At 41.0% G+C, this 24,714-nt stretch overlaps 1 protein-coding gene across 2 annotated transcripts in view; it reads left to right on the top strand.

Annotated features, from left to right (window-relative positions):
• Positions 1-24,714, top strand: part of LOC135106428 (uncharacterized) — an 88,439-nt gene that overhangs the window by 31,593 nt on the left and 32,132 nt on the right. For both annotated transcript variants that reach the window (XM_064015434.1, XM_064015435.1), the window contains 2 exons: positions 6,355-6,446; positions 22,986-23,099. In XM_064015434.1, coding sequence (XP_063871504.1) covers positions 6,355-6,446; positions 22,986-23,099 — 206 coding nt within the window. The remainder of the gene's footprint in view (positions 1-6,354; positions 6,447-22,985; positions 23,100-24,714) is intronic.

Consider the following 24,714-nt stretch of genomic DNA (forward strand, 5'->3'; position numbering starts at 1 on the left):
CAGGGCCACCACTAGAGGAGCGCACTATTGGTATTGATACTGCAGTTGGGGCCGAGTGCCCAGAGGTCTGTCCCACTACTAGCAAGTTTTTGGACGAGTCAGGATCAGGCACCTGCCGAAACGATAATTACTCCCAGTGAGGTCTAAAGCACTGGAACAGGGGGTGCTGTGAAGTTATTATTAAACCCTGCTGTGACGTCACTGAACGTTTCCCTTTGTGTCTCACAGCACAAAGTCACAGCCTGCCCTCTAAAGACAACTCTCTTCCTCCATACAAAACTACAAGCACCTAATAACACACACACACCCTTCACTCAAAATTTAAAAATTCATGGCGACTCTTACACTAACCTCGGAGTCCCCATCTGGGGAGGGGACCACAAATGTCCCCAGGTCGGACTGCCCTTCTGACGACGAACCTAAGTGTCTTGCCAACTTTTTCTTCATTAACCTTAACTAATTTTCAGTCTGAAGAACACCACCTCTCTTCTAAACCTCATCTTCTTTTCCTCACTGAAACTCAGGTGTCTGAGGCAAGTGACAGTAGCCCCTTTTCTGTTCCCTCCTACTTTCTCTATCCTCATTTTCAATCCAAAGTTGGATGTTGCGTTCTTGTGTGCAACGATTTAACCTGCTCTCGTGCCCACGCTCTTGAATCTTCCGAGTTTTCCACCATCTAACTACGACTACAGAGTCACTCTCTCTGTGCTGTATATCTCTCACCTAACTCCTCTGACTATAAGGAATTCTTTGACTACTTAACTTCCAAAGTGGAGCACATTCAGTCTCTCTTCCCTTTTACAGAGAGCTCCATTCTTGGAGATTTCATTGTTCACCACCAGCTTTGGCTTTCCTTTTCTTCCTTCACTGACTATCCTGGTGAACTAGCCTTCAACTTTGATATCCTCCATGACCTAGAACAATTAGTGCAGCACCCTACTCGTATTCCTGACCGTCTTGGAGATACGTCCAACATTCTTGACCTTTTCCTGACCTCTAATCATTCTGCTTATGCTGTCACCCTCTCTTCTTCGTTAGGCTCCTCTGACCTCAATCTCATCTCTGTATCTTGTCCTATCGCTCCAGTCCCTCCTCAGGATTCCCCTAAGCGAAGCTGCCTCTGGCGTTTTGTCTCTGCTAGTTGGGGGGACCTGAGGAGGTATTTTGCTGATTTTCCTTGGAGTGACTACTGCTTCCGTGTCAGAGACCCGTCTTTGTGTGCTAAGTGCATAGCAGAGGTGATAGTATCTGGCACGGAGGCGTACATTCCTCACTCTTTTTCTCGACCTAAACCTTCCAAACCTTGTTTTAACACAGCTTGTTCTCGTGTTATACATGATAGAGAGGTGGCCCACAAAAGGTACTTAAGCCTTCCATCACCAGAATCTCATGCACTTTATATTTCTGCCCAGAACCATGCCAAATCTGTTCCCCAACTAGCCAAAAACTCCTTCATTAACAGAAAGTGTTAAAATCTTTCAAGATCTAAATCCCCTCGTGACTTCTGGCACCTAGCCAAAAATATCTCCAATAAATTTGCTTCTTCTTCTTCTTTCCCTCCTTGATTTCAGATGCACCACTGCTATCACATCGATTTCTAAAGCTGAACTCTTCTTTCAAACCTTTGCTTAAAACTCTACCTCGGTCAATTCTGGGCTTGTTCCTACCTCTCTATCTTCTGACTACTTCATGCTATCTATTAAAATTCTTCGTAATGATGTTTTCCATGCCCTCGCTGGCCTAAACACTCGGAAGGCTTATGGATCTGACGGGGTCCCTCCTATTGTTCTCTGAAACTGTGCCTCCGTGCTTGCACTTTGCCTAGTCAAACTCTTTCAGCTGTCTGCCAACATCTACCTTTAATTGATAGAAGTTTGCCTACATTCAGCCTGTTCCTAAAAAGGGTGACCGTCCTAATCCCTCAAAATACCGTCCTATTTTTTTTTTATTTCTTGCCCATCTAAAGTTTTTTAATCTATCCTCAACAGGAAGATTCTTAAACATCTATCACTTCACAACTTTCTATCTGATCGGTAGTATGGGTTCCGTCAAGGCCGCTCTACTGGTGATCTTCTGGCTTTTCTTACTGAGTCTTTAGAGACTTTGGTGACACTTTCGCTCTTGCCCTAGACGTATCAAAAGCTTTTGACATAGTCTGGCACAAAGCTTTGATTTCCAAACTACCATCCTACGTCTTCTATCCTTCACTCTGTAACTTTATCTCAAGTTTCCTTTCTAACTGTTCAATTGCTGCTGTGGTAGATGGTCACTGTTCTCCTAACTCTACTAACAGTGGTGTCCCTCAAGGTTCTTTCCTCTCTTCCCACTCTTCTCTTACCCACTCTCTTCCTATTATTCATCAGTGATCTTTTAAACCAAACTTCTTGTCTTATCCACTACTACGCTGATGATACCACCCAGTTCTTTTCTTTGCACGTTTTTTCTTAGACGTCCAACCCTTCAGCAAGTAAACATTTCACTCAGGGAAGCCAAAGAACGCCAGACTTCTGATCTTCCAAAAATTTCTGATTGGGGCAGAGCAAACTTGGTATTGTTCAGTGCCTCAAAAACTCAATTCCTCCATCTATTGACTCGACACAACCTTCCACACAACTATCCCTTCTTCTTCAGTGACACTCAACTGTCCCCCTCTTCTACAATGAACATCCTCGGTTCTGTCCTTTACTTATAATCTGAACTGGAAACTTCACATCTCATCTCTAGCTAAAACAGCTTCTATGAAGTTAGGTGTTCTGAGACATCTCCGCCAGTTTTTCTCACCCCCCAGCTGCTAACTCTGTACAAAGCCTTTATCCGTCCATGTATGGAGTATGCTTCACATGTCTGGGGGTGTTCCACTCATACTGCTCTTCTAGACAGTGTGGAATCAAAAGCTTTTCGTCTCATTAACTCCTCTCCTCTAACTGAGTGTTTTCAGCCTTTCTCAGTGCCGCAATGTTGCATCTCTAGCTGTTTTCTACCGCTACTTTCATGCTAACTGTTCTTCTGATCTTGCTAACTGCATGCCTCCCCTCCTCCTTTGGCCTCGTTGCACAAGTCTTTCTTTCTCTCACCCCTATTCTGTCCACCTCTCTAACGCAAGAGTTAACCAGTATTCTCAATCATTCATCCCTTTCTCTGGTAAACCCTGGAACTCCCTGCCTGCTTCTGTATTTCCACCTTCCTATGACTTGAATTCCTTCAAGAGGGAGGTTTCAAGACACTTGTCCTTCAATTTTTGACTACCGCTTTGGACCCTTTTCTGGGACTGGCATGTGAGTGGGCTTTTTTTTTTTTTTTTTTTATTGGATTTTTGTTGCCCTTGGCCAGTGTCTCTCCTACGTAAAAGAAAAAAAAAAAGACATGGTTTGAGTCAGTGTGGTGGGGCTGACTGCAAAAGCACAGAGCCACCACAGAAAGCACATGATTTTGGTGAGAGTGTTGCCGAGAGTGAGGCTGGAGTGTTGGATTTGGGTTGTTTGTATGACTACTTACCTCATCCTGTGGAGCCTCTCGGAGGTGATGCTTAGGGTGATTTGTCACCTAGAATTGAGGGTGTGGACGCCGGTGTGCAGTCTGTTGTGCCTGATGTCAGGGGTCACTGTCAAGGGCGGGGAGAATCCTGACTCTGCTGGAAGGTAGGAGTTTCCTCCACTGCGGGATGCACCGCAGGCGGGGAGCAGTCTGATTCACTACTGAGCCAGGCACGGTGGGTGTATGCTCACTTATTGAGCCACCCGTATTGACAGCTACAGCTACAGTCGTCATTGCACTTAAGGAGGGTTCTGTCCCTCGAGTATGTGTTGCTTACTGCTTACTGAGGCAGAAGTGGATAGCGAGGAAGCTGAGGGTCGAGGAGAATTTGTTGAGAGTAACGCTGTTGTGAATAGCTGGCGGAGAGAGGAGGGCAGAAGTTTGTTGCTCTCTTTGCATGTGCCATCCGCAGTTAAGGAGGCGTAGGTGCTGAAAGCACGTAGCGACCTAGTGCTTGGCCGTTTTGGAGTTGGGTTGACTCGGGAGGAGTTGGCGCGGTTTTCGTGGTCGGTAGTGGTCACGTTTTTGGGTATAATCGCTTGGGTGAGCCTGGCAAGCCTAATGACCTCTCATCTGGGGGCTCTCTTAGGTGTGTCATGGCCGGTACTGTTTTTCCTCGTGTTGCCAGCTCGATTGCTCATGTTGGTACCGGGATTGGCTGTGTTGTGATGGCCACGCATGTTTGTTTTTGCTCCGTGTGCGGGGATGGGTGTGCTGCGTCCTGGAAAGGAGCAGCTGTCAGCTCGCTGTAGCGATACCTATGTCATCGAGGAGTCAGCAGGAGGGATGAGTGATGGTACTGTCGCACCTGGCGGTGGAAAGCAAGCTGGGCTGTGTCACACCATGAAATGATTTGTTGTTTTGTTGAGTGCGACCAGCTGGCGCCTCTTATTTTTGCCAGGGAAGAGGCAGTTTTATTTTGTCAGATTTATGGGTGTGACGCAAAGGCTGCAGGGAGCCATAAGTGAACAAGAGGGAGTAGTTTAGGCAGTGAAGGCCCAAGTGAGAATAGTGTTTGGCCAAGAAGTATTTTGCCTGGCCCTGCTGTGATATTGCAACAGGAGGTTATGGGCCCTGGTGGGCTCATTGCGTGGTGCAAGGATGTTGAGATGTCTTTGCATGGTGACTCTGAAGTTTGTACGATGTAGATGAGACGACACAGCTGGAGCAGGCTGTGTAATAGAGAGGAGGAGGAAGAGAAAGAAACGGCATTTTGAGAAATTGGAGTATGGTAGGCTCAGGTGGAGCCTTGTTATTTCAGTTGTTAATTATGTCAATGCTGTATTAATGCTTGATATTTTGTATTACAGCACTGTCGGGCTCGGTGACCCTCACCACGGCTATGAAGGCGCCCACCCAGGCTCACTGTATCTAGCTCTCCCTTAAATTGAAAGTTATGTTTTGAAAATCATAGGGGTCTTATTTGAAGAGCTGGGTGAAAATTTATTATTACATGAGGGAGAGAACTCCTTAACTATACCCTCTATCAGTTACAACTCTTAGAATGGAAGGGAAGTGGGGTAATTGGGTGAGGAAGGACAACTTTAAATTCATACAAACTTACTGTAATCACGCTGTGCTTCGACCTGTCAATTGTTAGTTAGACCAACTTTGGTTGAGTGAGGTTTAATCCTGCAACATTTCGCCGTATGACTGACGGCATTTTCAAGCGAACTGGAAAGGTGGAGAGCATATCCTTAGGCATACAGTCACGATGATCATTCGTTGGTACTGCGATCAGACAGTGGTAGTATTGTAGGCTACACCGCTGGCCCGTCTTGTAAATATTCCGTTATATAGAAGGACGTGTGTGGACAACGCAGAACATGTCGAGTTAGGTGTCGAGTTAGACCAACTTTGGCAGAATGAAGTTCATTCTTGCAACGTTTTACCATATGACTGACGGCATTTTCAAGTGAATTGGGAAGGTTGAGAGTAAATTTTTGAGCGGGTGCTATTAAAGTGATAAAATCTAACAATGAACTTGGTCAGTAGAAGCCCCGTTACAATATTGAGAAACAGCTGCACAGCAGTAGCTATGCCGGAATGTTACCGGGAAACTAGTTACCTCCGACAAGTCCGTGTGGTGCCGGGGAACTGGCGCCGAAGAGAGCTTCGCCACAGCAGAGATGAGGCTTGTCTGTCCATTAGTGACCGCATAGGCGCGGGTGGTATTACCGGAAGACCTGCCAGTGTCTGATGTTGATTTCTTGCTAGGAAATGACCTGGCAGGTGGGAGAGTTTGGATACAACCATAATCCCTGGAACCCGTCCCAGCGAGTTGAGTGTACTCAGAGTCTGTTGAGCATTTGTTTATTACTTTCTCTGTGTTCAGGTAAAAACGGAGTGGTGACCTCACCTTTGTTCATCGTTGCAGATCAGAAGGACCCTGTAAACGCATATTTTGGCTCTGCACTAAATTATGCAGAAGGTAGCTTAGAAAAGCTGACCCGTGTTAGTGGCAGCTGTAAGAGGGGCGAAATTTGGTGTCGTAATATATATATATATATATATATATATATATATATATATATATATATATATATATATATATATATATATATATATATATATATATATATATATATATATATAAAGTGTGTGTGTGTGTGCGTGCAATTTTTTATTAAGAATATAACATAAAAAAATGTTTTGCTTTATTTTGAAGAAGATTGCACTAAAGTGACAAACATTGTGTAAGTTTTTATTTATTTATTTTTTTTCTAAAGCACAAATTTGTCGTTCTTTAAGATATATGATTTGTCAAAACCTACCCTTTGAGTTTCAATCCTAAATTATTTGCAACCCATACACCTGCAGGGACACCATACAGTGGTCAGTGGATGTGCTCCAGCAGAGCGTTGACGAGCTACAACAACAACTTGCTCGTCAGGACCAAGGTCATGAAGAAGGTTTGTTTGCTTGATTGAGTATTTGCTGCTTCTGGGAGTGTGTCAGTGCATGTGTGTGTGTGTGTGTGTGTGTGTGTGTGTGTGTGTGTGTGTGTGTGTATGCATGATAGAAAAAAAATTTCCCCAATGTTTTAGAAAAGATGTAATTCACTGGGAACATTTTGGCCAGATCTAATTGCTATATATAGCAATACATTGGTTTACAGTAACCCAAATCGTTAAGATGTTTGTTTATATATTAGTGGTGTTTGATAGTTTGCAGTTACCTGAGTAACTGCAAACCTGTATGCAACAAGTGACCGCCACTGACTTATGTCATGTCTTCTCATGCTTGTTAGCATTTGCTCTGCTTACCAGAAAGAGGAGACGCTCTCGAAAGAGAAGAATACAGAAGAAAGTATGAAAGCATAAATGAAAGCATTTCATTTAAAGCACTTATTTAAGAATATATATATATATATATATATATATATATATATATATATATATATATATATATATATATATATATATATATATATATATATATATATATATATATATATATATATATATATATATATATATATATATATATATATATATATATATATATATATATATATATATATATATATATATATATATATATATATATATATATATATGTGTGTGTGTGTGTGTGTGTGTGTGTGTGTGTGTGTGTGTGTGTGTGTGTGTACCACTCTTCTCACCGCAACCAGGATTTTGTATTGTTGTTCCCTTATAGAGACTTTACCTTCCTCCTGTAGACCAGCAGAGTCGGATAATAGCGCCATATCCTCTAAAACCGATCTATGAAGTCTTAACCTCTCCATGCTATGATGTACTTGATTTCATGAGGGTTAAGGTTTAAAATGGGAAATGCGAACACTTAAGCTACCTGCCGCATGCAAGACAGGTAGCCTAGGGTTCTTCTTCACCCACATGAGAAATGAATCACCCTAGTTTATGGCTGCGTTAGCAGAAGTACCTGTTGGCTGACTCAATCCATCCACCCCTAGCTCACTTGACCAGGCAAAATATCTATTAAAAAATTTATTAAAGGGAAGTTACAGCAGATGTGCCTTCCAGCCACTGGTCTAAGGATGACATCTTAATTCCAATAAACTGTCTTATTTCCTGACCCAAGCAGCCCCTGCAGGTGGGAGAGGGTAACGTGGCATGATATTGTACCATCAGCTTCACATCTGACACCATTCATGTATGGTCTGACCATTCTGAGTTGGGCTTTTGGGCGTTGTCTTTTCCGGGGATTCCCCGATCTGCGGCGCTGCCAAACATTGTACTGGGCCAATTATTGCACTGATAACCTCCTCCCCCACCCTCTCTCTCTCTCTCTCTCTCTCTCTCTCTCTCTCTCTCTCTCTCTCTCTCTCTCTCTCTCTCTCTCTCTCTCTCTCTCTCTCTCTCTCTCTCTCTCTCTCTTTCTATATAGGAGGGACACTGGCCAAGGGCAACAAAAATCCAATAAAAAAAAATGCCCACTGAAATGCCAGTCCCATAAAAGGGTCAAAGTAGTAGTCAAAAATTGATGGAAAAGTGTTTTCAAACCTCCCTCTTGAAGGAATTCAAGTAATATGAAGGTGGAAATACAGAAGCAGGTAGGGAGTTCCACAGTTTACCAAAGAAAGGAATGAATGATTGAGAATACTGGTTAACTCTTGCGTTAGAGAGGTGGACAGAATAGGAGTGAGAGAAAGAAGAAAGGCTTGTGCAGCGAGGCCATAGGAGGAGGGGAGGCATGCAGTTAGCAAGATCAGAAGAGCAGTTAGCATGAAAACAGCGGTAGAAAACAGCTAGAGATGCAACATTGCGGGGATGAGAGAGAGACTAAAGACAGTCAGTTAGAGGAGAGGAGTTGATGAGACGAAAAGCTTTTGATTCCACCCTGTCTAGAAGAGCAGTATGAGTGGAACCCCCCCAGACATGTGAAGCATACTCCATACATGGACGAATAAAGCCCTTGTACAGAGTTAGCAGCTGGGGGAGTGAGAAAAACTGGCGGAGACTTCTCAGAACGCCTAACTTAATAGAAGCTGTTTTAGCTTGAGATGAGATGTGAAGTTTCGAGTTCAGATTATAAGTTAAGGACAGACCAAGGATGTTCAGTGTAGAAGCGGGGGACAGTTGAGTGTCATTGAAGAAGAGGGGATAGTTGTCTGGAAGGTTGTGTCGAGTTGATAGATGGAGGAATTGAGTTTTTGAGGCATTGAACAACACCAAATTTGCTCTGCCCCAATGAGAAGTTTTAGAAAGATCAGAAGTCAAGCGTTCTGTGGCTTCCCTGCGTGAAAAGTTTACCTCCTGAAGGGTTGGACGTCTATGAAAAGACGTGGAAAAGTGCAGGGTGGTATCATCAGCGTAGGAGTGGATAGGAGAAGAAGTTTGGTTTAGAAGATCATTAATGAATAATAAGAAGAGAGTGGGTAACAGGACAGAACCCTGAGGAACACCTCGGTTAATAGATTTAGGAGAAGAACAGTGACCGTCTACCACAGCAGCAATAGGACGGTCAGAAAGAAAACTTAAGATGAAGTGTCAGAGAGAAGGATAGAAGCCGTAGGAGGGTAGTTTGGAAATCAAAGCTTTGTGCCAAACTCTATCAAAAGCTTTTGATATGTGCAAGGCAACAGCAAAAGTTTCACCAAAATCTCTAAAAGAGGATGACCAAGACTCAGTAAGGAAAGCCAGAAGATCACCAGTAGAGCGGCCTTGACAGAACCCATACCGGCGATCAGATAGAAGGTTGTGAAGTGATAGATATTTAAGAATCTTCCTGTTGAGGATAGATTGAAAAAACTTTAGATAGGCAGGAAATTAAAGCAATAGGACGGTAGTTAGAGGGACTAGAACGGTCACCTTTTTTAGGAACAGGTTGAATGTAGGCAAACTTCTAGCAAGAAGGAAAGGTAAATGTTGACAGACAGAGCTGAAAGAGTTTGACTAGGCAAGGTGCAAGCACGGAGGTACAATTTCGGAGAACAATAGGAGGGACCCCATCTGATCCGTAAGCCTTCCGAGGGTTTAGGCCAGCAAGGGCATGGAAAACATCATTGCGAAGAATTTTAATAGTAATGAAGTAGTCAGAGAAAGGAGGAGAGGGAGGAACAAGCCCAGAATCATCCAAGGTAGAGTTTTTAGCAAAGGTTTGAACGAAAAGTTTAGCTTTAGAAATAGATGTGATAGCAGTAGTGCCATCTGGTTGAAATAAAGGAGGGAAAGAAGAAGAAGCAAAGTTATTGGAGATATTTTTGGCTAGATGCCAGAAGTCACGAGAGGAGTTAGATCTTGAAAGGTTTTGACACTTTCTGTTAATGAATGAGTTTTTGGCTAGTTGGAGAACAGACTTGGCATGGTTCCAGGCAGAAATATAAAGTGCATGAGATTCTGGTGATGGAAGGCTTAAGTACCTTTTGTGGGACACCTCTGCATATACAATCTACATTTCATGCAAATTTATTTCCATCAGAGATCTATACTTGCTTATGAATCATTAGAATTTGAGAAAAAATCTCCTACCTGTCAGTCAAACTACCTCTCTCTCTCTCTCTCTCTCTCTCTCTCTCTCTCTCTCTCTCTCTCTCTCTCTCTCTCTCTCTCTCTCTCTCTCTCTCTCTCTCTTTTTCTCTCTCTCTCTGCATATACAATTTACATTTCATGCAAATTTATTCCTATTAAAGATCTATACTGGCCTATGAATCATTAAAATTTGAGAAAAAAAAATCTGCCTGTCAATCAATCTGCTCTCTCTCTCTCTCTCTCTCTCTCTCTCTCTCTCTCTCTCTCTCTCTCTCTCTCTCTCTCTCTCTCTCTCTCTCTCTCTCTCCATTGTGAATTTCGTTTAAATGTGATAGTTTCCTTCTAGATATGATATTTCCCTCAAACTATGGTGTTTTCTTTCCCAAAATAATTATTTACAGAGTAAATAAGCTCTTTTTTTTTCTCGGCTGTGGAGGTGACAAGAACGACCGGGAGAGGTAGCTTCCATCCTGGCTGGCGGCGCGAGAGGAAGTAACTTATGGATTAACACGGTCAGTCTGACCGTGTGATCTCACTCGGTCACCCATGGAAAAGTGACAGGAGGAAAAGTGCTTGAAGGAAAAGTTGCCAATTATTGTGGTACTTGCAAAAAAAAAAAAAACATAAAAAAAAAACAATCCAACTCTCATATATATATATATATATATATATATATATATATATATATATATATATATATATATATATATATATATATTATATATATATATATATATATATATATATATATATATATATATATATATATATATATATATATATATATATATATATATATATATATATATATATATATATATATATATATATATATATATATATATATATATATATATATATATATATATATATATATATATATATATATATATATATATATATATATATATATATATATATATATATATATATATATATATATATATATATATATATATATATATATATATATATATATATATATATATATATATATATATATATATATATATTACACTAACTTGCATTTTTAGAGCATCACAATGTATGTATACTACAACACCGTTGATTTTTGAGGTAGGAAGCACCTGACATGGGGGCGTATCTTGGTGTAAGTGTAGCAGAGCCGCAGGCTGGGGAACCCCCAGAAAGGACAATGCCCAAACACTCAATTCAAAATGGTCAGACCATAGTCATCTCAGCCGCTGTTGGTCACTGGTTCCCCTTGTGTTGGTACTTTGGCATGACGGACTCCATCTTCTGTTGCGTCCTTCATTGTTTTTGTTGTCTCCATCCTTTTTTTTTTTTATGTAGGAAGGATACTGGCCAAGGGCAACAAAAATCTAATAAAAAAAAAATGCCCACTGAAATGCCAGTCCCATAAAAGAGTCAAAGCAGTGGTCAAAAATTGGTGGATAAGTGTCTTGAAACCTCCCTCTTGAAGGAATTCAAGTCATAGGTAGGTGGAAATACAGAAGAAGGCAGGGAGTTCCAGAGTTTACCAGAGAAAGGGATGAATGATTGAGAATACTGGTTAACTCTTGCGTTAGAGAGGTGGACAGAATAGGGGTGAGAGAAAGAAGAAAGTCTTGTGCAGCGAGGCCGCGGAAGGAGGGGAGGCATGCAGTTAGCAAGATCAGAAGAGCAGTTGGCATGAAAATAGCGGTAGAAGACAGCTAGATATGCAACATTGCGGCGGTGAGAGAGGGGCTGAAGACAGTCAGTTAGAGGAGAGGAGTTGATGAGACGAAAAGCTTTTGATTCCACCCTGTCTAGAAGAGCAGTATGAGTGGAACCCCCCCCAGACATGTGAAGCATACTCCATACATGGACGGATAAGGCCCTTGTACAGAGTTAGCAGCTGGGGGGGTGAGAAAAACTGGCGGAGACATCTCAGAACACCTACATGATGAGAGCTGATAAGCTGATGGAGCATCCTGATCCTTTGTCAGTACATTTTAGTACAGAGAATACAGACTGTGTGAATGCCCCTCGATCCACGTTGGGGACGTTAGCCTTCATTTATGACTTACGAACGAAAGACATACATCAAACAAATCATAGGTCCACGTTGAGTTTGTGGTGGGAGAGTGTCTGTAGAGTGAAAACAGAGACAGAGTAATTAATATGGGGCCTTGTGACATTGTGACAGTCCTACGAAGAAAAGAGAGGAAGTGTTTGCATTGGTGGACTGATGTCAGGTGCGTTCGGCTCGACGTGGGCGCTGTCATTTGAAAGAGACATTTCAGTGAGACAGTATAGCATATATACAGTAGTATTGTGCCATACTATTGCTACTACATTATACACAGCATCCTATCATCCTGACCTGACCCGATCATTGCTCGACTTCAGCTCACCCGTCCAAACACTTTTTCCTTCACTTCGATATCAGTATACAATTTCATGTGCACATTTTCTTCTCGGATTATCACAAGGGCCTATGATAATCTTTATCTTGTCTCCATCTCTCTTCACACCTTTTTCCCTGTCGCCACGAACTTCACGTGAATCTATGATTATAACTTGTATTTCATTGGCGAACGTCACTCGGCTGTGTGTGAATAAACTGAAGAGGTCGAGATCAAGTTCAGTTGGTCGTGAGTCGAAGGGTATTCCATATGTACCGTACTACCGATGGCATCCCATGTACCGTCGTGGTACCTCTGCTACAGACATGTACAGGGAATGGTACGTACGTCCTCCTCCCATCCAGCTTCTCTCAGGATGGGGGTATGGGGTAAAAGAGTTACATATTGCAGTGTTAGACGTTTATTTGGTGTAGGACGAATAATACGGTATGTGCTCCCTCCAGAGTCTTGTCCTGCACTCCTCGATGGAAAGGTCAGTCGCTATTTATTTGCTACAGATCAGAGGTTAACATCGGCGAACAGCAAGGGGGAACATAAACGGAGAACATAGACGGAGGGATTAACGTAAGCTTGTGTGGTAATCCAAGGGATGAAATGGAGAGAAATGTATGCGCAGGTGTTTCCGCAAGGGACAGATTCACATGGAGGGGTGAGGTGAAGTGTGAGCTGTCACCTGATAGAAGTGAGGAGTGCCACATTCCTCTGAGTACGAAGTAGTAGTAGTAGTAGTTGTTGCTGCTATTGTTATAGTAATAGTAATATATGTCTATTATATCGAGTAGAGTAGTAATATATATATATATATATATATATATATATATATATATATATATATATATATATATATATATATATATATATATATATATATATATATATATATATATATGTATGTATATATATATATATATATATATATATATATATATATATATATATATATATATATATATATATATATATATATATATATGTATGTATGTATATATATATATATATATATATATATATATATATATATATATATATATATATATATATATATATATATATATATATATATATATATATATATATATATATATATTATATCGGTACACACACACACACACACACACACACACACACACACACACACACACACACACACACACACACACACACACACACACATACACACACACTTGTATCGGCTTCGACATCGCCCCGTGCAGCGTTCCATCCCCACGGCGCCGGTCTGTGACCTGAAGCCATGACCCAACCCGGCCACGTGGGCAGGGAGGTCATTCCTGTCTGCTCTGCCTAGGTGGGCGGACGTGCGGCTGGCGGCTCTGCTTTATTTACGTACGATATTTTTATATTAATATACTGCAGTCTTCTATATCGCGTTTTCCTTCACTCTTGGGAAGACATGGACTACTGCAACTACATGAACTACTACAAGCAACTCAACCAGTACAAAAAATGGTAGCAAGCGGTGAAATAGGAAGTCACCTTTGCGATGCAACGTTCCGTGCGTCATTCTTGCCCACTACAAGTTTTCACTGCCTCCGACGTGCCGCTGCTCGCTCTTGATAGCTACTTCGGCCTTCATCGTCCGACTTGAGTTGCTTAGGTGCTACCTGCTACCTGTTGCATTGTGGCTTTCTCTGGCGTCGTGTTAGGGCAACACTGCTCCACGTGATCTGCTGACCGTGTTGGCTTTCTGCTGATGGCTTACATATACCTGCCTCGGTCACCCACACTCGACATGGACAACGTCTCCGATGCCCTCTGCTGCTACTTGCAGACCGTGGGTCGGTCTTTTCTCCTGCCGGCCTGCCCTTTTTTTAAGTTCCCAACAGCTTATACTTTCCTGCGCCTGGCTGTTCCTGTTGGCTTCCTTGTATCCTGCCAGCTTATATCGTCGCCATCTTTCCTGATGTCTGCAGCTTTGGGCTAGGATTTGGTGTTATTATAGCGTTTTCACAAGTGCAATTTTACTTTTCCATTTTTTTTTTTTTTTTTATGGCAAAATACGCCATTCTCTTTGTATGAGGCTTTATAGTGATATCAATGTTTTCCTTGCTTGTAATTCGCCAGTGTGTGCTCACTGTTTTGACATCACGTCTGTGTAATCCTTGTGATTAGCTATTGTGTACTCGCTGTTCTGACGTCGCACCTGTGTCGAACTTGCGATTGGTCAGTGCATGCTCGCTGTTCCGACGTCACAGATGTGTGAACCTCGTGATTGGCCAGTGCGTTTTTTTTTTTTTTTTTGCTCTTCTGACGTCACAACCGTCTGATCGTTGTGATTGACTAGTGCATACACCACGTGTTTTTCTGCCTCTGTGATTGGTTTTGGCAATATTCTTTTGCGCCCTGTTGCTAGCTTCCCCAGCTCAGCTTGTGCCATTGTTGTATTACACAGGTAAGCACGAATAACACATTCATACACATCTTTCACGTTCTTTTTTATTAAGATTATGTTTTTTTTCTTCAATCATCACACACATACACACACACACACACACACACACACACACACACACACACACACACACACACACACACATATACAAGTATATTTTCCCATGGGATGTGGCCTGTGTGTCACCCAGTGTGCTTGCGTCATCCCATTATTTCAGGTTTTGTTTGTTGCGAGGCCGCAGCTATACTCTTTTTACTGATGGAAGAACGTTTGGACGTTGGCTGAGTAGGGGAATCCCCTGTGAGCTGCGTTGCTATGTCCTCGAAGTGGTTCCAAAGTTTGATAGGGAAAAGAGTATCATACCTTCAACGATTTGCGTGCATGATGATTTTCTTGGCAGCCGTTGCATGACGTCACAGGTAGAAGTTACAGCATTTGCTACAGAGTTTCTTACACTGTTTGCCTTCGGCAAACGAGTGCAGTGTAGTCATCACCTGCTGTACTTGGGCAGTTAGTGTTTCATGGGACAAAATAGCAATTAGAAAAAAAATAAAATGAAGGCAATACTATCCAAATTATAATAATTCCATGAAATAGATTTTATAACCTAAAGGAACGGTCATAAATATAAAAATTTACTTTCTTCGTTATGTAAACAAAACTTTGTATATACTTTTGGAATCAGTAAAACTTTAGAATAAGAAAATTAAATGAAATTGTAAGCTGCAAATCGTCCAATTAGTTGTTGATGTTTGGACATGGTGCGGAGCAATATCCCTTGGTTTACAAGGTAAATGGAAAATAACCATATTACCGGGTTCTCCTGGGCCAATCACATGAAAAAACCCAATCACAAAACATTGTAGGTTAAGAGAAAATATGTCAGAACTGATGATAGTATGTATTTTGAGAGAAACTCTTTGTTAATATTTAGATACTATTAGATATTATTATTTTATTCATTTTTTTTTTTTTTTTAGGGATGATAAACAAAATTTAGAATGTAAACAGAAAAATTGTTCTATAAGATAATATGTGATACACATACAATTAAATGTAACATCTACACAGTTTGGGTGTTTTCAATAAAAAAGATAAAGGCAAACCCTTGAGGCACCAATTACTTGTTATAATATATTCGTTTAAATTATTATTATTATTATTATTATTATTATTATTATCATTATTATTATTATTATTATTATTATTATTATTATTATTATTATTATTATGAACTTATTAGTTATCATAGTCCCTGGTATAGGAGGCCCCACAACTCATTGTTGAATCAGGAGAGAAAATAATTTGAAAACTATTTATTTTGAAGCTAACCTCATTAAAACTCAATCTGGTTGTCATGGAGTTTTTCCAGTGCTAAAAATGCTACCATATAAAGCAAAGTCAAAATTATTGGGCAAAAACTATGACTGGTGGCAGCTAATCTTTTTTTACTTTCTTATTTCTATATCTATTAACAACAACTAAATCAAAACTAAATTGAACAATAAACTAAATCAGAGCAAAAGTAATTTAATACTAACTTTAGATAAATACCGCAAAATTTAAGTAAAAAAAAAAAAAAATCAACACAGAAACCTTAACCTTAACCTTAACCCAGCAACAACACCCCCCCCACCCCCACGTGACATTAGTGGCTTAGCGGTGGGATGAATCTGTTATCTGGAGTGAGGCACGCTTAGCAGGGAAAGGGAGAGAATTAGTTTTGTGAGTCAGTTGCCCCAAGATTTGGATGTACCAGGGGCTGAAGTAAGAATTTATAAAGTACCAAAAGGTAAAGCTTGTCTCTTTATTTATGATAATAGGGTATATGAGTTACGAAATTGGACCCAGGAATGTGTGCATCACTGGTGTTGTTAGAACCAGATGTCATCTGATAGGGTACACTTTACAGAAGAGGGGAAAGAACTAATCCGGGGCAAAATTGTTCAGTGCATCAGGTAATATCTTTCAGACAATGAATCAGAGTAAGGGACATTAGTGGTGGCTATGTTACCGGACAATTGCTGCTAACCCTGTCACAGTAAGTAAAAAGGATTCGAATCCTTGCCGGAAACTAACCCATCACTGAAGTCCACACATAACTAGTAAAAATGGATCCCCTAGAGTCAAAATTTACAACAGAGGAAACCCATCAGCTGACAATGGAGGATTTGCAATATAAAATAACTGCCTTATGTGAGACAATTGTTCATTAGAATGACACAATTGAAAGTTTGAAGAGGAGCATGGCTTCACCACCCAAGGTTTTAGGAGAAAAACTATACATGTTCTTTTAAAGAGTAGAACATGTTTCCCCAGATGATGAAGTTAGAGTGCAGATTGCCAAGTGTAGGTTGAACCCTCAAATTGCCTTGTTAGTGCAAAATCAACAACAGAAAAATTTGTGTCACGCCTGGGATTCCCTCAAAACTTTTCTTCAAAATGAATTTACCTCTGAGATGAATTTTGACAGGGCATGGCAGCAACTCTTTACTCTTTTAATCACAAATTTAGATGTCAATATGCAGTAAAAGAAATTAATTTCCCTAAGAAGAATTTCCCAGTAGAGACCAAACAATAAAAAGAAAGCTTTGTCATGAATTACTTCCCGAGACCTAAGAGAAACTGGAGGCCTTCTTAGAAGAGACCTACCCTCTAACTAAATTTATGGATAGAGTTAAACGAGACAATTATTTTTTGGTAAAATCATATTCAGAAATGTATGCAGTAAACAAGAGTCAAGGAAAGGTGGATCAAGAAAAACCAGTCTGATCAGAATACCTTACTAACCCAAATTAAAGAATTGTCAAAGAAAATAGAAAGTTTGATGAAAAAAGGTAGTAGGAAAAAGTGGTGCACTTATCGCCCAGGAGTGTTGGGAACCACCAAAGACCAGATACTGTAGTTGACTAGTACAGGAAAATACTTCCCCTACCATATCCATCATTGTAAACCAACGATTAGCGACACCGGTAGTGGCTACACTTTAATTCAGCAATCAGCAGCACGGATGGTAAATTGTGAGATTAATCAGAGACGTGGCACGCTACTCCTGAAAGGAGTAACAGGGACCCTTTTAAGAATACTGAGCTCAATGTGGTTGAACATACGAGTAGAAGAAGAAAAGTATGCAAAAAATGGATTCCCTTAGTGCCGGATAGCTATCTGAGTTCAGAGCTGTTGTTGAGTTGTGATGTTTTGGGAAAAGATGAACTAACCTGGGATCATAAGGAACAAGCTCTAATCAGTTTTGTCCAGAAAAGACGATGAGTAGAGAGGGTCACCGTCATTCCTTGCAAAACTAAGACCATTTCAGGACTGTCCAAAAAAAGTTAATCTGCTCCCTTACCAATCAAAATTAATTACAATCCATATTAAAAATAATACTGGAACTACTGTAAATATTCATCCAGAAAAGAACACCAAGTGTACTCCACTTCCATTTTGTACCATAGGCAAATTGCACAAATCTTAGCTCCACTAGTAAGAGAAGGCTGGGTCAGAAATTACCTTGATGATGTCATCGTGTGGGCCCATGACTTTAATACCTTAACCACCAGATTAGATAAACTGAGAGTGGAGCAAAACTAAACATTTCTAAGTGTACATTTGGACAAGCTGAGGTAAAATTCTTATGTCATATTGTTTCAGAAAATGGCCATCGTCCAGACCCTGCAAATGTAGAGGAAGTAGTAAAGATAAAACCTTCCACTAAAGTAAAGGCAGTATGACGTTTCATTGGCGTGTGCGAGTTTTATAGGAAACATTCAAAATTTCACTACTATTGCTGCCCCACTCACTAACTTGACCAGGTCAAATGTGAAGTTTAAGTGGACCCAAAAATGTCAATAGTCTTTTGAAACCCTTAAGACAAAATTAATAGAGACCCTCGTGTTGGTAAGAGCAGATTTCTCAAAAATGTTTATAGTCACCACTGATGTAAGTCCCCAAGAATAAACCGATGGAAAATTGAGATTAAAGAATATCATTTTGACATTGCCTGTGTAAAGGGAAAATACATTTATGTGGCTGACCAACTTTCAAGGCATGTGGCGACAATCCAGCCGATTAATGAATTAGCCTACCTGGGGAAAACCAAAGCAGAAATTAAGATAATAAAAAAAGGAAGAGGACACATGGAGAACCATGACTGAATACTTGGAGGGAAGTCAGATTCCAAATAAATGCTACCCCCTGACAACCCTCTCCCAGTTTGCAATGTATGAGGATTTATTGAACGAGTATTATGTGACAAAAAAAAAAAAAAAATGATGGCAGTGTAAATTTCAACCTAGTAGTTCCAAGATGCCTTAAGGAGGAAGCCCTTATATTTGCACATGTAAAATCAAGCCATTTAGACCAAAAGAAAACATTAACCAAGACTAAGAATCTTTTTTACTGTTATAATATGGTAGATGTAAAAAAAAAAAAAAAAACTATATCAAAAGGTGCTCTCTATGCTATCAAACTAAAGAAAACCAAGGACTTCAACAACAATGGAAGGAACTACCTGCAGTAAGTAAACCTTTAGAAAGGATAGGAACTGATTTAACTGACATGACTGCAGGCATCAATAACTTTAGGTAGTAGTAGATAATTATAATAAGTACACTAGGTTTTACCCCCTCAAAAGTAAGAATACTGAGGAGGTAGTCAGAAAAATCGAAAAATTATGTAGCCGAATTTGGTGGGCCCAGGGTGATAGTCTCAGATAACGCCATTGTTGAGCACCAGCACAAAACCCTGAAGACGATGTTGACTGCCCTCTGCCAGGGGTACCGTCTCCGCTGGCCCAAGATGCTGGTCCAGTGCTAGACAATACTCAACACGGCCATCCACACTACCACAGCCTAACAACCCGTACTTCGCCTTGTTCTTCAGGTATCCCCCCTAGGGACTACTGGGCCAAAATTCTGAGAGATTGCCTGTTGGGATTGATAGTTGACTGGAAGAAGAGTCAACTATATCTTTCTTGTTTTTAGATGATTGAATTGTATTTATTTTTGTGTATAAGTATGTCTGGATTTATTCATTATTGTACTTTTGGGATGTTAGTTTAAGGATCTCACAGAGCCATATGTTCACTCCGAGAGAGCCGGTACTCTCTCGGTTGATAGTTCCACACTGCCAGACAGGTCACTGGATCTCGGGGTACGTATTCCGGCCGAGCACAAGAACGTCAGTTGAGGTATAATATATATATATATATATATATATATATATATATATATATATATATATATATATATATATATATATATATATATATATATATATATATTAACAACAACTAAATCGAAACTAAATTGAACAATAAACTAAATCAAAGCAAAAGTAATTCAATACTAACTTTAAATAAATACCCCAAAATAAATAAATAAATAAATACCTCAAAAATAAAAATAAAAAAAATAATCAACAAAGAAAGAGAAAAAAACAACACTTAAACATAATTCAGCAACTCCATCCCCCCCACCCCACCGCCCCACCATGACAAGTGAGTCGCCGTGATGAGTACTCGTATGAACGCCGGGGCCCTTGGTCACCCTGTCCCCTTCTGTTTGCATACTACCACAACATTTATGTTTGCGATAATAATGACATCGCCAGTAGGAGATTCCTGGAGTCATCCAATGTTCTATGCTGATCTCAGCGTATTCATGTCCACAATATAAAAGGAGCGGTTTTTCTCGTTCGATTCTCCCAGACTGAAGAAACATGAAGTAAAGTAGTGACGGAGAATGTTGTGAAACCGACCACGATGTCGTAGGCAAACAGATAACATAGTTCAAGTGTCCGAATATGCTCGTGGTTCAGTTGTCCACTGGTTCAGTTGTCACTGGTTCAGTAGTCTACTGATTCAGTTGTCCACTGGTTCAGTTGTCACTGGTTCAGTAGTCTACTCGTCCACTTGTCCACTGGTTAAGTTGTCCACTGGTTCAGCTGTCCAGTGGTTGAATTGTCACTGGTTCAATTATCACTGGTTCCGTTGCCCGGTCACCGTTATCGGTTTAACACCTTGGTGGAAAGGACAGGCGACGCTTCTACCTCTCTCTCTCTCTCTCTCTCTCTCTCTCTCTCTCTCTTTTAGTTGTATGACACTGTGTGAATTTTTTTTTTTTTTTTTATTTCTTTGTGGTAATTGTGTCGTATAATCTCGATGGGGGCAGATTAGATTCGTCGCAATGTCGTCTCACTCACATTAATGGCTTTGGCTGTTCCAGCCATTGCTCTGGAGGGTGCAATGATAGGATCTCTATTGGCCTTCTCGTCAGAAAAAAATACCTGTTCATGTGTTAAGTAATTTCTCCCTCCCGGTTGTGAATAGAGCGCCTTTGGGTTGCTTCCAATGTGGGAGTGACTCCTGAGAGGCTGAGCCACCCCTCTCTCAGACCTGAGTCACCTGACTCTACCGATAAGCAACGCCGCAAAACTATGTTGTTAAATGTGATATTTATGTAAAACAAAGACTATTTATTAAAACACGAACCAATCGTAACATTGCATGGTTTGATGAGCTAAATAATTCATACTTATCATTTGAATTTCCATAAAAAGTAAAAAGAACTTATATATTTAGGAGAAATTGTGTGATGTAGCGGAGTAGCTAATGGAGCTTAGCCAACGCCTAAACGTTATTCCGACAGTAAAAAGAGTATAGGTGTGGCCGAGCGTTTTACCGGTGTGGTAGAATGAAATCTTCAGAGAGTCCGGATGCCGTTGCCAGACGTGCGTGTGGCACACCTACTTGCAACCCGCCGCACCCGACGCATGTTTCCGAAGTTTGGAAGGAAGGTGCCAATCACTCTTGAACACGCTAGACTGGTTTAGGCTAGGTTAGGATTGGGCTGGGTTAGGTTTAGACTCATGAATAAAGGGAGTCTTTTGAATTTTATTTTATATCTTTACAACGGTAATAATAGATAACGAACTTTTTTTTTTACAGCAGGAAATAAAAAAGAAATGATAACTAGCTACAACCGAATGATGACGAACGTCAGCCACATCTCTTTAATATTCTCCTTATAGTATCCTAATATTTCTATTACTCAGTAATCTTGTAATACGTTGATGTTCCCGATACACTATCATTATTAGCATTGACATGACTTTAAGAGCATTAGGATAATGTATAACTATAAAATCGAACTTCAGACGCGACATCCTGCCGAGTGATCCAAAATATCATAGTTTACTTGACAGTGGTTCTCAGCCAGGGACGCGCCCACTTGGCGGGGCACACTATCTGGGGGGGAGGAAAGGACGGGAGGGAGAAAAAAATCACGGAAAATCACGTGATCACTGACTATTAGTGCAAAGAAGATGCAGCTGTTATGCCTAGCCAAAATCAGATATCTATATCATTTCATCTATCTATGGTGGCATAGTTGGGAGTGGTTGAGTGGGTGGAGCAGGGAGGAGGTGGGCCCCAACTGCACTGAACCAGCTTTTGGGGTCCCGGCTTGCAAAAGGCTCAGAACCTCTATTGCTATATTAAATATCGCCCGCTTACATACAATCTCCCCCTTCGACGCTTTGATAGACCTGCTCACCGCACCCTGCTCCACGAACAAGTGTCTGTATGATAACATCGGCGTTCGGGCTGTCCGGACATTTCATCCTGCCACACCGGTTAGGACGCATTCCTCACGGCGTCCCCTTCCCCAAGCGGCATAACATGACGCCCGGAAGTGACTGGCTCGTTACCAGGTGGTCAGTGAGGTCAAGTCAGTGCTGTCCGCCCTGCCTCGTTGGGGGTGACATGTGGATGATGCCTCTCCTTATCTCTGTACAGCACTTTTGTTTTTATTAATATACTGCAGCCGTTCTACATCGTGTATCTTTTCATCCTTGGAATACAACAACTACAGAACATCCTCCCATTACACTGTATTTGCTCTGTATCAAATGTATCTGCCGAAAAGCAACAAATACAAAGATACCAGGAGGAGGAAACCCCCGTACCTAGTTACCAGCTACAAGACGGTATCAGCCTGGTACAGTAGTGGTATTGGTAGTAGTAGTAGTAGTAGTATGTATGTATGCATGTAATAGAACATATATTGAACAAAATGCAGCAGTAGGAGGTATATATGAAATTATTTTTTCATGCCAGTTGTTTTATAAGTGATGGGCAGGTGGGATCATTTTGAGTAACGTGCTGAAGGAATAGGCGGATACTTATATTCATTGATTCATGTCTATACACTGTTACAGAGAGTGAATTCAAGTTGCGATGTGAAGCTCAGATGGCACTTAACAAGAAATTGGAGGAGCAAACAGAGTGGTACCAAGACGAGGTGGACAAAACGAAGGAGAAGGTCAGCCAAGGTGAGTCTTCACTTTCTCTACCGTAGCCGTAGTTGTGGTATTTCAGTGACACATTTTTTCTTTTTTTTATGTAGGAGGGACACCGGTCAAAGGCAACAAAAATAGAAAAAAAAAAAAAAAAAAAAAGCCTACTGAGATGCCGATTCCCGTACAGGGTCCAAAGTCAAAAATTAAAGGATAAGGATTTTGAAATTTCCCGCTTAAAGGAATTCCAGTCATAAGAAGGTGAAAATACAGAGGCAGGCAGGGATTTCCAGAGTTTACGAGTGATAGGGATGAATGACTGAGAATAATGGTTAACTCTTGCATTAGAGAGGTGGACAGAATAGGGGTGAGAGATAGAAAAAAGTCGCGGGAGGAGGGGAGGCATACAGTTAGCAAGAGCAGTTAGCATGAAAATACCGGTAGAAGATAGCTAGAGATGCAACATTGCGGCGATGAGAATGAGACTGAAGACAATCATTTAAAGGAGAGGAGTTGATGAGATGAAAAGCTTTTGACTCCAAAAGAGAAGGAGGCAGTAGGCACCTGCCGAAACAATAATTACCCCCAGTAAGGTCTAAAGCACTGGAACAGTGGGTGCTGTGAAGTTATTATTAAACTCAGCTGTGACGTCACTGAACGTTTCCCTTTGTGTCTCACAACACAAGGGGGCAGTCACAGCCTGCCCTCTAAAAACAACTCTCTTCCTCCATACAAAGCTACATGCACGTAATAACACACACACCCTTCACTCAAAATTAAAAAAATTCATGGCGACTCCTACACCAGCCTCGGAGTCCCCATCTGGGGAGGGGACCACAAATGTCCCCCAGGTCGGACTGCCCTTCTGACGACGACCCTAAGTATCTTGTCAACTTTTTCTTCATTAACTTCTGCAAGATTCGTGGTCTAAAATCTAATTTTCAATCTGTAGAACACCACCTCTCCCCTTCTAAACCTCATCTTCTTTTCCTTACTGAAACTCAGGTGTCTGAGGCAAGTGACAGTAGCCCCTTTTCTGTTCCCTCCTACTTTCTCTATCCTCATTTTCGATCCAAAGCTGGATGTTGCGTTTTGTGCGCAACGATCTAACTTGCTCTCGTGCCCACGCTCTTGAATCTTCCGAGTTTTCCACCATCTAGCTACGACTACAGAGTCTCTCTTTCTGTGTCGTATATCTCTCACCCAAGTCCTCTGACTATAAGAAATTCTTTGACTACTTACCTTCCAAAGTGGAGCACATTCTGACTCTCTTCCCCTCTACAGAGATCTCCATTCTTGGAGACTTCAATGTTCACCTGGTTCATCCTGGTAAACTATCCTTCAACTCTAATATCCTCCATGACCTAGAGCAATTGGTGCCGCATCCAACTCGTATTCCTGACCGTCTTGGGGATACGCCCAACATTCTTGACCTTTTCCTGACCTCTAATCCTTCTGCTTATGCTGTCACTCTCTCTTCTCCGTTGGGCTCCTCCGACCACACTCTCATATCTGTATCTTGTCCTATCGCTCTAATCCTTCCTCAGGATCCTCCTAAGCGAAGGTGCCTCTGGCGTTTTGCTTTCGCTAATTGTGGGGATCTGAGGGGGTATTTTGCTGATTTTCCTTGGAATGACTACTGCTTCCGTAT

The sequence above is a fragment of the Scylla paramamosain genome, chromosome 13 (assembly GCF_035594125.1).
Source record: "Scylla paramamosain isolate STU-SP2022 chromosome 13, ASM3559412v1, whole genome shotgun sequence".
NCBI classification, from domain to species: Eukaryota; Metazoa; Arthropoda; class Malacostraca; order Decapoda; family Portunidae; genus Scylla; species Scylla paramamosain.